The sequence below is a fragment of the Taurulus bubalis genome (assembly GCF_910589615.1).
Source record: "Taurulus bubalis genome assembly, chromosome: 2".
Taxonomy (NCBI): domain Eukaryota; kingdom Metazoa; phylum Chordata; class Actinopteri; order Perciformes; family Cottidae; genus Taurulus; species Taurulus bubalis.
In genome coordinates, this window is record NC_136590.1 from 7,796,833 (window position 1) to 7,812,394 (window position 15,562).

At 42.2% G+C, this 15,562-nt stretch overlaps 1 protein-coding gene across 1 annotated transcript in view; it reads right to left on the reverse strand.

Annotated features, from left to right (window-relative positions):
- The window catches only part of LOC306733230 (calcium/calmodulin-dependent protein kinase type II subunit gamma-like), a 32,350-nt gene that overhangs the window by 12,594 nt on the left and 4,194 nt on the right, over window positions 1-15,562 (reverse strand). The window contains exons 3-12 of the mRNA XM_079214437.1: window positions 11,133-11,192; window positions 6,499-6,553; window positions 6,276-6,341; window positions 4,550-4,622; window positions 3,199-3,301; window positions 2,674-2,757; window positions 2,234-2,328; window positions 1,483-1,605; window positions 1,204-1,287; window positions 392-434 (exon numbers count right to left, since the gene is read on the reverse strand). Coding sequence (XP_079070563.1) covers window positions 392-434; window positions 1,204-1,287; window positions 1,483-1,605; window positions 2,234-2,328; window positions 2,674-2,757; window positions 3,199-3,301; window positions 4,550-4,622; window positions 6,276-6,341; window positions 6,499-6,553; window positions 11,133-11,192 — 786 coding nt within the window. The remainder of the gene's footprint in view (window positions 1-391; window positions 435-1,203; window positions 1,288-1,482; window positions 1,606-2,233; window positions 2,329-2,673; window positions 2,758-3,198; window positions 3,302-4,549; window positions 4,623-6,275; window positions 6,342-6,498; window positions 6,554-11,132; window positions 11,193-15,562) is intronic.

Genomic DNA, 15,562 nt, shown 5'->3' on the forward strand with positions numbered 1-15,562 from the left:
TCTCTCTCAAACATGCAAAAACTCCACAGGCATCAGAAAAGAGGGACACACACGCACACACACACACACACACACACACACGGAGAGATACATTAGCATGAACATAACACCCGCATATAATCTGGTACATGAAATAATATCACATATTAGCCTAGATAAAATGTACTTATTACCAATACATTGTTCCTACTATGATTCTAAGGAACTTTCGAATCAATTTGAATGTTTTAAGCAAGTCAAATCCTGTGCACACACAACGACATTGCTATTTTGAGGATGTGTGTGTGTGTGGTGAGGGGGTTAAAAAGGTGCAGAGGACTCTATCCACTCTCCTTTCGCCTCCCCCTCTGCATGTGCTGCGTGGGAGGCTGAGGGCGAAGGGCACACCCACCTGAGAAGTTTCTGGACACCAGCATGGTGGTGAGAATGGCTCCCTGGAGGAGGAGAGGAAGGAGGAAGGAGGAGAGAGACAGAGAGAAGTGAGGGAGGTATAATGAGTGCAAGGAGTTTTGTTTTATTTAGCAGGATTTCAGTTGTTCTTGACTGCTCTGTCTTCATCTCTAATGGGACAGTAATATTTTTATCTCTCTGCTTTTTTTAACAGCAGCGTCTTCATCACAGCGTCGTTCTTTTCAAAAGCCAAATCCAGTCACGGCTGATTCTTCGTTTGTTCTGTCAAACAGTATCTAATTATCAAAAAACATGTGATATATTGCATTATTGGCGAGATGCTTTGTTAACGGTACGTCTTCACATCTCCAAGTCCAATTACATATTCTTCTATGCAAACAAATTGAAAAGAACCAAATTAGTTGGCACGTACGGCTGTGAATGCAAACTACAGCAATTAGGGTTGGGCCTCGTTTGAATGTTTCAATACGGCTGCCGATAAGAAAATAACGTTTCTGTACCCATGCCAAAGCAATGTCTCACATTGAGAAGTATAAATACATTTTCTACAAAAAATAAGGAACTAACAAATCAAAGAATGAACCAGACATTTCACCCCAGCTTTGAGTACTCAACAGGTTTTGATACTCAATGCTAGGATATCAAAAAGCCCCATAAGTAGGGAGATTAATTTCTACGGCAAAAGGCAGGTTTAATAAAATAAAAAGATTTACAAGTGTGAAATGCGGAGCAGCGCATAATCAAGGGTTTCTGAAAACAGAAAGGTGTCAAATCAAAGTTTAAGATGAGTACCTTGAGTTTCCGACGAGCGTTGAACTTGCGGAGACACTCGACAGTTTCCTGTCTGTGCATCATGGACGCCACTGTAGAGCGGTGCTGCAGGAGGGGAAAACAAAACGATTCAAACACAAACTCTGCGTTTGTGTGGATATGTTTGAAGCTCATAATGCAGTAATTATCTAACTAGTGTCGTGTGACTATGTTTTATATCCAGATCTGGTTATGCACACATATTTGTAACATTCAGATTAATTCCAATAATCCTTTCAGGTGTTTTTTATGAATACTTACGCAGATCCAGGGGTGTTTGAGGGCCTGATCGGAAGTGATTCTCTTGGCTGGGTTAATGGTCAACATCTGGTTGATCAGGTTTTTTGCCTCTGGTGTCACCGTGTCCCACTCAGGTGACGGGAACTGGGAAAAATGAAAAAAGTAGGTGCAACAGTTGGGAAGGAAGGAAGGAAGGAAGGAAGGAAGGAAGGCGGGTAGGGGGATTGGAAACAATACACGTTTCCTGAAAGACTTGTTAGGAGTCTGCATATTTCTGGCTAATCCACAACATCTGGGCATCAAGTCTCAAATGTATTTGTCAAAATTGGGTAGATACGGGAACAAAACTGCTAATTGTTTTTGGATCAACAGGACTCAAGCTTCTGTTCCAGTTCTTTTAACCATTTATTCAGGGTAAATTCCCTACAAATAGGCTGTGTGAAACTTCCCCAGTCACTCTGGAAACTGCAATGTGACTTGATTATCCAGAGACTGAGAAAGGAGGATACCCCTCTCTGGTTCTCAGTCTCTCATACAGTCTCTCTCTCTCACACACTCACTCACACACTCACACCTCTGCAATGCGTCAGGGAGGCCCAGATAGGATCAATAGCTCTGGACCAGCTCTCAATTGGACACTATTAAACATTCAAAAACTGCTTAGCAAACCCCCGCACTGCACCCTTCACAAGTATACACCGAACACACACACACACACACACACACACACACACACACACACACACACACACACACACACACACACACTTACATCGTATGCCCCAGCTTTGATCTGCTGATAGAGTTTGTGTTGATCTTCATCCCAAAATGGAGGATATCCCACTAACAAGATATAGAGAATAACACCTGACAGAATACAAAGGGAGAAAAAGAGATCATGGTACATGTTACAGTAGAAATTAGGAAAGGCAACTTGATTCATTTAGCATATTTCTTTTCAAGTAAACTCATTATGCTTCACAATAAAAAAAGGCATGCAGCAAAAAGCAACAATAAGAATATAAGTAATTTAACACAGCAAAAAAGTTAACCTGCCTCAGATATTATCATTAACCATTTACTTAAAAAAAAAAAAATACAAACAAATTGGTTAATTTGACTAAATAATAACTATGTCCACAGTCTGATGTTTGTGTCCCACCACTGTAAAGTAACACGCGGATTGCAACACGTTTTTTGCCCAAATCTCACCACAAGCCCATATGTCCACAGGCTTCCCGTAGGGGTCCTTCCTCAGGACTTCCGGGGAGAGATAGCCAGGGGTGCCCGCGAACCCTGCCGGCCAGACAAACCAGAGGACACGATTAACTGACGGCTTTGAGCAGCTATGTGAATGGTTCAGGTGATAGTGACCTATTGGACTCCAATGCAAGATCAGATGATGACAGTGTAGAGTCACAAGCAAATGCTCGTTAATCATCCCGGAGAGTCAGCCAAATGCTGGCAGCTCGGCTGTTAGCCAAGACACAATGGCCTAAGCATGAACTGGACGGTGTCTGTGGGCCTCTTAAGCAATGCTCACTCAAATATTCTTTGGCTTCCAAGTGGATGTTTGGCTCTACGGGTCTACTGTAGGAAAGACGGTCTGTTTAGCACTGACTCGTAAGCTTAAACATGGAAAACTATCGAGGGCTAAACCCAGATAGAATAACAGATCAGGTTATGGTCCAGCAAATTTGATGCGCGCGTGTGTGTGTCACTGTTTATGTTTCTTACCAAACCAAGCCTGCTGGTCTCCTTGCACTTCAATAGCAAGGCCAAAGTCTGCCAGCTTCACTGCAGCTCCCTTCATCTTACTGGCCAACAACAGGTTTTCCGGCTGAGAGACAGACAAACACACAACACACACAGACACACAGACACACATGGTGAAGCAGAATGTATGACAAGAGATCAAGACAGTGAGAGACGGATAGTGACAGGCGATCTTCAGCTCAGCTCTTTCTTAGAAATATTTATATTTGATGTATTCGACACAGCTCGTGTGGGGGTGGGGGTAAAGGTGTGAGAAAGCGATGGAAAGACGGAGGATGTAGAGAGGATGAGTGGTTGTGAATCTCCACAACGCCTTATATGGGCATGTGTTCGTAGCCATGGAAACCACTCGGGGAGTCATTTAGGCAGCGCTGCAGACTGCATGCTAAATGGAAAGTGTACTTAGCGAGCGGCAGCGTGTGTGGCAGCATTCTAAATGGCCGTTGTTTGGGCAGGAGGACATAAATGGCCGCAGTAAAAAGCCCACTCAGGATAAAAGGCCAACAAATCAGACGGGCAATGCTCGAGGTAATAGTATTATTCTCCAACACAGAGCGTGCGCGCGCGGGCGCACGCACGCACACACATGCACACAAGCCACCCACACGTGTCTAAGACATCCCTGAAGGTAGATTTTTTTTCTCCACGCACTGCAGTCTTTGAAAAGGTACAATTCAACACATTGTTGGTGTCCTTCCTCCCAGGGTTTTCATCACCTCCTTTAACTGGTGAAAGGAGGAAACTGGAGGTAGCAGAGACGCTTCTCCTCTACTCTTTGCATCCGAGCCTATCAGCAATTTAGGACGACTTAAGCCCCTCCCCCGCTGCTCCATGGGTGGATGTGATGTCACATGGGTTGTCCTGGCAACTCTCGAGGTTCATCTATGCCTTCACCTCCTCTCATAATAGACTCCCTTCACAACAGCACAAAGTGTGTATTTGTGTGTGCGCTCATTTGCCGTTTGAGTCCTCGTCTTTTCCTCGCCATAGGTGAGAGACCCTCCCATCCACCTGACGTGACGCACCATCTCTGTGCGCTCGACATGAACATACGTGCATGCGTGGACACAGAGTTCTGGTCACAGACAGACACGCCGACAGATCGGAGATCAGATAAGAGCGGTGAACACAGTCTGTGGCAGAGGGACGCAGGGTAGAAAATATAAAAGAGATAGGAGCCGAAATGCAGAGAGATAGAGATACGGAGAGATGGAGCAACCGAGAGCCGTCTGTGTGTTGCCATGGCCACGAGGAGAGGTGTGTGTGTGTGTGAGAGTGTGTGTGGTTGTCACAGCAACGGGCAGCCACTCACCTTGAGGTCTCTGTGCACAATATCATGCTGGTGGATATGATTGACACTCTCCAAGATCTGACTAATGCAATGACTACGGAGAGAGAAAAGGGGAACAAACGAGAGAGAAAGACGCGTCAGTCGGTGCCTTTCACTACACACAAAAGACCACGTCATACACACTCCAACATGATCTGTGAGTGTGTTTAAGGTCTAGTTATGAAACTGATGCATTTCATAAGGGAAACAACAAACATGACGTCATTCTTTTTCACGACAGGATAAATAACATGAAATTAGAAATTATGCACATTTAAAAAAGCTGTTTCAGGTAAGACGGCTCAAATGCTGTCAGGGATGTGACAAGGGACAGCATAAAAAAAAAAATATATATATATATATTTTTTTTTCTTTTTAATAAATAGATTTGGACTTTTAGACCTTACAACGCTCTGGAGAAATGTTTGGATCATACGTGGAAACAATCCTAGGAGGCCATAACTGGAGTCTAATTCTAAAAATAATATAATACCAACAATATCAATGTTGTCTAATCTTTTCGTTTTGCTGAATTCTTGGCTTCAAATCATTGAGAAATGATAGATAGAGATATATACACATTGTTTGTAGTAATCGAACATTTTATAGACTAAACAATACAAATTAGTGGATTATCCAATAAAGAAGATTATTATTTTAACAATCTTAAAAATATGTGAAAACTAACCTCTATTACATTCTAAGACAGTAGAGGTTCAACTTAAGTTGCATCACAAACATTTACTATACACTCTATTATTTTTCATAATCCAGGCACTGCAGTTCAAACAGTCAAGACTAAGAAATATGTGTGAAAGGGCTTATACGCCACAGTCAAAACATTTCTATCCCAATAGCAATTTTAATAATGGGGCATCAATTCAGCTGCTACTAATACCATTATTTCTAAATACTGTCTGGTGAGCATGTTTTTACACGAGCCTTGTGATTGGCTCATGATGGACTGGTTAAATTGTCCTTTAAAGACAGCACCTGACCACGTTCATTCATACTGTCCTATGCTCTGTGGTGTCAGGCTCCACGATGGCACTACTTAAGGCTCATGTTCATGTCAAGTCTCGGGAAAGGTTAATGGGTCGAAGGTCAGGCACAGCTAGAGAGGTTTATACCATGTGGGTTTGGTCTACGCGTGTGCGTCTCTTTCCAAAGCCCTCCATGTGTGCATGGACAGACAAGGACCCTAATCCAATTCAACAGACTTCATAAACTGCACACCAAACAGCTACAGGAGAAAAAAGGGGAACTCGGAAAAGGAGGAAGTAGCGAGGAAGTAGAGAAACCGTCAATGTCACAATGTCAATAAAGTGTAAAAAAACAAAATAGTGTAAAAGCACAAGGTAACACCAAGGTAACGTCTTCAAATTGCTTCTTTTGCCCAACCAACAGCCAATTCAATTCATAATAATTAACAACTTCTAAATTGAGAAGCAAGAACAAGCTTTTTTGGGGGGTATTTTGGTCTGATAAATGATGTGAAGAACGACTCAATTGTATATTGTTTCAGTTTTACTTTGATGTAGAGGCAGGAAGGAGTGGCGAAAGTGAAAGTATATTTCTGCACTTGTTGATGGGGGGGATGCATTTTGCTGACAAAAATACAAGCAAACCAATTATAACATTATTATTATATATGCAGGAGAGTGCATGTGTGCATAATGTTCAGTGCAGCCCCATATGAAGTGCTTACCTGGCATCAGCCTCACTGTAGTACTCCCTGGCTACAATGTCTTCAAAAAGTTCTCCTCCCGTCACCCTGGAAATGGGAGGGAAAGGAAGAAAGAATAAAAGGGGGAGGAAAGCAAGAAAAAAAAAGATGAGGCAAGAGAGAGAAGTCTGTTAGCATACACAAACCAACCGCAGCCGCACGCATGGATTAAATGTCACTGTGTGTGTGTTCTGAATATACTCACAGGTCAAAGACTAGGTAATGAAAGCCTTCCTCTGAAATGCTGTCATGGAGTCTCACTGCAAGAGAGAGGGTGGGCAGTGAGACAGGAGGTTGGGTAAAAGAAAAAAAAGAAAGAATTGCTGCAGTGTTTTGGCTATTAAACCTTCCCATAAACTGAGGCTACGACTAAATGCAAAAATATTTTCAGCGAAAGCTGGACCAAAGGCAGAGCTGGAGAAATACATGTCAACTACACTGCGTATCACTTTATTTCTCTCACCGCAGCGATGCGACTGTGCATCTAGTGGCTAATTACCTCCCATTTAATTAAACCCCACACTCTGACTATTGAAACTGAATCTCGCATTTTCTTTACGAATTCCCCGATTGATTGTTATCGATCCAATATTCAGAAAAATATGAGATCAGCGATAATGCTGACTAGTCGCCGATTGCGGTAGGGGAGGAACAAACTAGCAGCCGTGTTGAAATGGTCAGGGGGAGAGCCAGAAAGTTAGCAGCCGGAGGGCAACACAGTCCTGCTCGGCCAAATAATGGAGCTCTAGTAACAAAACGGATGTTGCATTCAGGTACATTACGATGAGTTCAAGCTTCACTCTGTACAAATGACTATTGGGTAAACTTATTGAAGCCAGAAGGATAACATTATCATGAAATGTTCAAATGTAATCTTGTCAAATTTGACACAAAAAAAAATAAAAAATGACTTGGTTTGGTGTCTGGAGCCAGATGCTTGAACACCAGATGCTAAAAACAATCACTAGTATTGGCCGTTGGCTCAATGAAGATCAATCGTTTCTGCGGCAAAAAACACAATGGGGACATCTCTAATTTAGTTTGGGGTCAAATTACTGGCAGTTTAAAAACGCATCTTCAAATTGAACGCTTTATATGGCAGATTTCAAGACTATAGATAACTGCACTGTAGGAAACTGTTGAGCAACTGACTGTAGCTGGTGATCATCATGGGTGATATTCCTTGCATGAGGAGAAGGTGTGTCAAACCTTTCTACTGTGTTGTGTTGAAGGTTCGATGCTCTTCAAACTGTAGGAGCAGCCTTTCAAACGCACAACAAGCTTATCATTTTGCCATTACTTGATAGATTGTGGACAGTGAGGCAGAGAAGAAACCTGCTGCCGTGTTTGACTGTTAAACTTCCCCATGAACTGTGGCTATGAGAAAAATGTTGAAGCGAGAACTGGACCAAGGCAGAGCTGGAGACGTTAAAGTCAATTAACAGGAAGAGCGTGAGATGAAGAGGTATATGACATGCAACGAAGGTTGCCATTTGGAATAAGATCAGGATCAGTCTTAACTAGGGATGGACCGGTCCAATACTGGCTGAAATAATCTACTCAGTCCTCTGGTTACGACTAGTAACACGTTATTGCGTCAGCAGCACGTCGGTAGACCACATAGCTGAGGGAGCTAACAACCAGCGTGTCAGCTGTTTGCAGGTATTTACGTCTCAGTACCTGTCATGTTGACATTCATTTCAGTGGACACGGAAGCTAATGTCAACAGTTGCTGAGGAGTTAACTTAATGTTTGTCAAGTAAGTAAGATCATAACAATTGATTTACAGTAGGTGTTTTACATCACTTTACAGGACACTGAATAGCTCTGTTTTTCTGCCGTTATTTTTTGGCTCAAGATGACGTCCCCATTCTTAATTTCTCATTCAAACTGCTGATTGTCTACCAGCAATCAAAGAGCACAACAACAAGACATATGTGAAAAATAAATGGCAGATGTGGGCAGCGATTAAGAGGCTAGTAGGAAATGTTGTGTTTCGAAAAAGAATGAAAGGAGGACAAATAAATAAAAACGTAAGTGCTTGTTCCCAGAAATGTTTCTTGATTACTGAAGGGGGGATAAGTGAGTGCTTGGTCGAGAACAGAAAAAAATATAAAGTGGCGATTCCAGAAATGAGCTCATATTACCACGATACTGCTGTTATGCGGTAACCATCCCAGCCCGACTGTCAATACAGCAGAACAGCAGCAGAGAACGACGAAGCCGGAGCGAGGCAGCGGGAGCCCGGCATTAAAGAAAAGGGCCTGAGATGCATCTTAGGTTTAGTGACGAGGAGCCACAGTTATCGTTATGTAAAATGAATATCAGTTGTATAATAAGATGAAGTAGGATGGCCCTGCAGCAAGAAACAAGAGCGACTGCTCTTTCCTCCTCCTCCTCCTCCTCCTCCCATCTTCTCGCTCTCCCTCCATCTGTCTTCTACTCCTCCTGCTTTCGTCTCTCCATCTGTCTCTTTTTTTGTGCCCTCTTTCCTCCAAAGTTTGAATGCAGACAATGCCAAAATATGTCAAAACGAGGCAAAAGGGCAGGAGAGAGAGAGAGACATCTATACATAGAGGGGAAGGGAACAGGAAAAGTAGGCGAGGGGCGACCGAGTGCCTGGGGGGGTGGGCTGGTGTGGGGGTGAGTTAAGGTGGGGGTTGTGTTGGTGTGGGCTGGTAGAAAACTAGGACACGCAGAAAAGAGGAGTAAGGAGAGGTGTCATTGATTTGGTCATATTTCCCCTTTCTGCCTTTTCACACCCATCCCCTCTAGACATCTCAATTAGAGCAGCACAATGCATTTATTCTTCCTAATCGCCGCTGCAATACAAATGTCCACAATTAGCGCACGGTGAAGGGCCGTGAAGGTCAAGAGTAATAAAACCAGAAAGTCCAGAAAGAAGAGACAAACATGTCTGACGCAGAAAACGCCTCGTCTCGGGAGGCAGAGCAGAGATCTGTAACCTGCCATCACCTCATTCTGACTGGGTTTACTTGTGTGTTTAAAAATGGCGGTGCTGGTGATGTCATCTATATAACCTTTTGTTTCTGTTGTCACGACAACTGCACAACTGATTTGCACAAGACTCATAAAATGATAACCACAGGTAGCATTTCTGAGCTGTTAGCATATTGATATATCAAAGCAAAGTAGTAATGTGGAAATCAAACAGGCGTCCCTTCTACTGTACCACAGACTCCTTTGTCGTCTCTAAACTAAACATACTACTAATATATTGAGTATTAAATCAGGCTTGTGCAAAATGGCGAACATATTGACTACTGACAATCAACGAGATGATCTCCACTTGTTTTTCCCCGCGCCAAATCCAATATTAAAGAACTCAATTTAATCTAAAATCTGCTCCCTACTGTGCATTTATGGGAGATAATTCTGGAGAATTGGCGAAGATGACCCGGCTCCTTCATTTAAAACAACCCGTTTGCCAATCTGTCAAAACCCTGCCTCTCCCATCTCTGTATACCTTCTCACCAAAGCTTTGCTCTGTTCAACTTTGTTCATAATTCGTTAAATTATAAATATTCTAAATCAAATTGGCTAAACTAAAATGTCAAATGAGTAATCACAAAGAAAGTCATAGCATATTTTAAGACTCAATGAATGGAAATAAAATGTGCCAGTTTACATAATAATTCAAGTTTCTGAACATTTTCCCCATATGATCCTCCATGTTAGCATTAGCGGTGTAACGGATTCGTGTGAAACGTGGATTAATTACAGTTTAACGTTAACCATCGCAGTGTGAAATAAAGTTTTATTGACGATCATTATCCGCCAATATTAAGCAAAATATGCAATCAGAACATCATGAGCTTTTCTAGTCGTCGATCTCTGATGTTTAAACTGACAATGAAGGTTCCGTTTCTACATTATGATGCGTTCAGGCTCCGTTCAGTGACAATGAGTATTGGGCGAAGAACGTTATGATGCGTTCACATGTAGCTATGATGAGAAATTTGAATAAATCCTGTTTTTTGAAGGAGATGTTTTAATACAAACTTATATTTCCTTATCATTTGAATTGTGTGTTTTTATCAAAAATAAACACTATAAATTACTTTAACAAAGCAAAAAGATAACATTTAGACTTTCTGATGTGCTTGAAATCATTTTTGGGAAACAAACAGTCTGGAGTCTTGTAGACTAGCTGTATAATAAAACCAACAAAGGAATCTGTATCCACCAATATGGATTATCAATGATCGGCAGCACAAAATGTGATCAGGGATCTCTAAAAGTGATAGTCGCTCTCTTTTTCTACTGTGTTGATCCGATCCGTGAGTTTTATGATCAATTACCTCTAGTAAGCACAATATAAAGCAAATAATCATGCGGCTAAAATTATTTTCCGATATATGCACTCTGTTACTCAACTTATAAAAGCACCTGCAAAGCAATTATCTACTAAGAGAACCCCAGAAGTCAGCATACATGAGCGTTTCTCAATACCAGGATACAGGTTCAGATTATGATTATGATGCTTACATGTCAATCAATGGGGTATAAAAAAAATAAAACATTACAATCAGAATACGGGAATGTTCATCTTTACAATTTTAAAAAGGTGCACTAAACTAGCCTTTTCCTTTTAGAGTTAAGCTTTTTCATCAAACTACCGTTTCAAAAGTCAGGGATGAGCTTTCACACTCAACATATTCATTTTGGTTAATAATATTTGGGGAAACACTTCAGATATCAAATATATCAGCACAGCATTATCCGAGAGCGTTATGCCAGCACCAGTATTGCTACACAGTGAAGAATCACGAGCAACAATACCGAACACCACATTAGGTCACGGGCACAGAAACTCACCGATGTTGGGGTGCTTCAGCAGACGACAGATACGAGCCTCTCTCTCAAGCTTCTGATGGTCTGAGGAGAGAAAAGTAAAAGTTAAATCACTGAGCAGCGACTTGTTTGTGCATCGTGACCTGGTCGAACCATTGTGTTCAGCGGCGGTTTTAATAATAAAGATAAGACAAGTTTGTAGCAAGTCAATTCAGATGAAGTTAGCAATTATCCTTTCTGTTTGTGGTGCTTAACAAAATAAATGAAAATGTCTACTACTAACTTGGGGGTTGACACGCCACAAACCCCACCTGAATAGGACATTATGATCATATAGTACGGGTCTTAATCACGAGGCCACCTGATGGCACATTTGCAGCAATTTAGAAAAAACTCATGCAGCAATAGTCTGGGGCTATCAGACATGTCCCAACAATGTCTTTCAGTATGAGAAGAAGCTCTACCTTTGATCCACCTTTACGTATCTGCACCCTGTTGTATAGTCTGTGGTCACTACACCTGATGCACAATGAGACTGAGACAGTTCCTCTGGAGAACTTGCGAATGCTTTCTTATTGGCATTCAACTTAAACATTTGGCACGCTATAACAATTTCCTTTGTAATAAAAACGTACTGCAGAGCATGAGTCACAAACATAACTAAATCATCCAGTTAAGTGAAATACATGAATGCAAATATTTGAATTGAGTCACAGATAAAGATTAGTTTTATGGATGCAAAGGCAAATGTTTTAGGCACAAACCTATACGTGATATAGTTGTTCAAGCTGAGTGGCTGCATTTGCCTCCGATTGGTAAACGTCACAAGCTGCATTGAGGCAAAGCTCCGCCGACCACAGGTTTGGTTTTATTTAAGGCTATTAAACTGTTTGTGAAAATTAACGAGGCTGTGTGAAGCAATTACAATGAGTGCACGAGTTTGCACATGCGTGCGTTGAGTGTGCAAAGGGGTTAGTGTGAGGCCCAGCTTTACAATACTGGAGTGTTTGCATTTCTGCTGGGAGAGGATACTAGCAAGAACACACACCTCATGTCTAAACAAACATCCTTGTTTGAGGATTTTACTGAATCCCGTAGCAGTGTGCGTGCACACATACTCGCATTTGTGCGAGATGTCGGCGTGTCAACCACGCGACTGTTAAAACTCCCACCAATCACTTTGGGAGCCATGCATCTGAGGTCAAAGGTGACTTGGGGTAACTGCAGTGGTGATACTGTATGACTCAGTGTGTACATGTGTGCGTATATATGCGTGTGTGTGTGTGTGTGTGTTACCACTGCGGTGAGGCCAACTCAACCCCACAGCTCTATAGCGATTACACCACACAGAGGCAGCCTCATAAAGATTGGCATTCATTTCTAAAGTGCAGCAACAGCCTCAGATAACATTCACATGCTGCTGCTGAGCAATCATCCCTCGACGTAACCAACTGTAACTACAACTGCAATACAGTATACAAGAAAAATTGTAACAAACAGCGTCCCTGTATGCAACCCCTCTGCATCCTTCTTCGTCTGACTTGTCTCCAACTTGTTGCTGACTTTGAATAGTTATAAAGCTGCAGTTTTAAGCCGTCTAACACGGTGCGACACTCTCCACATCTACATTCCGCTTCCCTGCAGGTATAGATTCCTTCTCTGAGAGAAAGCGAGTGAAAAAGGGGGAGACATGAACCTCCTTCTAATTACACCAGTGACGCAGGACTGAGAGACAGACAGAGAAGGAGGGAGGATTACATGGAACGTCCATTTGCTAGAAGAGGATCACAGCTCCTGTGTGTGTGTGTGTGTGTGTGTGTGTGTGTGTGTGTGTGTGTGTGTGTGTCTCTACCCTGGTGCAGTGTCACTGCAGCACTCACTAATTCATTCAATCTCCTTATTTGTTGGTGAGAGAGTGTGTGGTAGAAGAAGACAGGAAAGAGAGGGCTGGAGGGTAATTACTGGCACTTCCTGCTGCTCTCTAATTGGCCATCTGCTTTGCCACGGGGCGGGCCCACAGCCATCTTACATCAGCTGAGGAGGATGGAGAGGGCCTGACACACAAACACATGCGCACAAACACATACACGCCCCTCTGACTGACACAATCTGACTGAAGGCTCGAGGATACAGTTCAGACTGTTGGAGACGAGTTCACATCCAAACTGTTCCCGAGCGGGAAATACTGACAAAATCAAAAACACCACAGTATTATGCAGTCCCTCATTATTGACAATGTGACTGTATTTTGGGCGAGTACAGGAATTTTTAGAGCATATCTAACGAGGATGGCTCCTACATTTCTTTCCTTCAACCACAGCATCAAATATATACCGATATTAGTGCAATACTCTGTTTTTCCACTTTAATATCTAGCGGTAGTGAGCAACCAGTCAAATGCAAGTTAAGCTAGCCATTAAACAAACCTGTTTATGCCGTTTTGCTTTTGTCAGTGAGTAGCTCACTTGCTGTAGTAGCGTATCGACTGTATAGTCATTACAAATACCAAATGAGAAATGTATTTAATTGGCTAATTGGAGGAATTGTCCCACACACCCATCTGGCAGTAAGACATGTTAGCATAGCAAAAGCATGTCTATAATATATATTGGTATTTATCTGCCTCTACGCGACACACAAGCCATTGTGGTCACCATGGTCACTACACACCAAAAACATCCAATCAGCTGACTTCCGATGAAGAAATGTGCAAATTTAATAAGTAACTACGCCGTCAATTTCTACGAGGACACTCAAGCGACTGGCCACCAATCGGTGTTGCATTGATAGTGACGTAGAGCTGCTAGTTGGAGCAAGCCAATTATGAGCAGCTATTCAGGGAAGAGACCAAAAACAAATAAAATACTAGCTCCAATACCGACCAGCTGCAATAGTAAAATGTCTCTTGTACTTTTATGCATCAGTATTAACCACCTAAAACATGACATTTCAGTTAAAGGGCAGATTACTTTTCCGTTTGCTACTTTAAGTACGTTCTGCTAATATTTTCTGTATTCTGTTCCTCTGCTGGTGAAGCTTTGACAATCACTATGTGGGTCCTTTGTGGACTAAGAGGATCTTGAGCGTGCCTTGCTGTTTGTTGCAGTTAACATTACTGTAAGTCTGCCTAAATATCTGGTGAACCTCTGAATATAGTACATTTACCAACTGGCCCATGTGTTGAGTTTACTGCCACTGTAGAGGAATACATCTTGCACACGCACAATGTTTCTCCACCTGCGTTTATAAGGCTTGCTGTGGCTAACTGAGGCTACAGTTGGCTAGTGTTCTGCCGCTTATGCTTTGTGTGGCAGAAAACATAGGTTTTGTTGGAAAAGAATCACCTGCTGAATCTCAGAGGTTTGCCATTAATAATAATAATGCGAGAGACATTTTTGCGACAGGACAATTTGGGACATTGCTAAGCATTTAATAATAGTAAACTAACAAATGAAATAATTTTCCCTGGGACAATAATGCAGCCCTACGACACTAAAAAAAAAAAAAAAAAAAAAAAAAAAAAAAATGGAGGTTTTAGGGTAGTGCATTAAAATGGATAGTTTGTTTCATTGACACACATACACAGAGTTGCAGCAGACAATGCAGCAGCCATCCACTTTTCAGTCACTTCACTCGTTAACAAAATAAAACAAAGCATCCCTTCTGCACAATGAAACTTGCATCCCATTATTGCAACACACTGTGCGCTGCCATGTACAACTAATACGATTAATAGAATTTCTAATAGACCCCAATTTCTTGATTTAATTTCATGAGTTCTTTTGAGTGATTTCAATTTGTATCAAAACTAATATCTTGTTTTCCCCTTCCGTCTAGAGTCTTTGACTTAAATGTATTAGGTTGTTTTTTGTGTGAAATTTTAGGGGCTATATATTGTTCCTTGGCTCCGTTTAATTAATTGCACTCATTCATTTATAAAAAAGACTAACTACAAACGAGGTTTGCATTAAAGACCCTCGATTATCTGGGTGAGAATCAGGTTTTACATTTGTGTGCATGAGCATATTATGTACCCTGCTACCCACTTGCATCCACCCCCAACTGCCTGTAGGCTGGACTATCCCACAGCCAACAGCCTACATCCATCCGTGACATCCCACCCAGCTTCCTCCTCTCCTCTCCTCTCCTGCCACCCTTCTACCCCTCCCCCCCACTCCTCAGATTACTGCAGTGTTTACCAGAGCTTTAAAGACTTACCCACCAGGCCACACGTGAGGTCACACTCGCCCCATTGGGCTAAAAGAAAAAAAGAATCCTACCAGGCAAGCTGCCTGCTCACGCACTGGCTGCCTGTGTGTGGACGTTGTGTTTTGTGTGCGTGTAGGTGCAAGTTGCATCAGCCATGCGGCCTACCGCAATTCTTCTCGACGCACAAAATCCTCTTGTTGTCTCCTTTGCTAATCCAAACGTTTGGTCTCATTTCACCTGGCTTC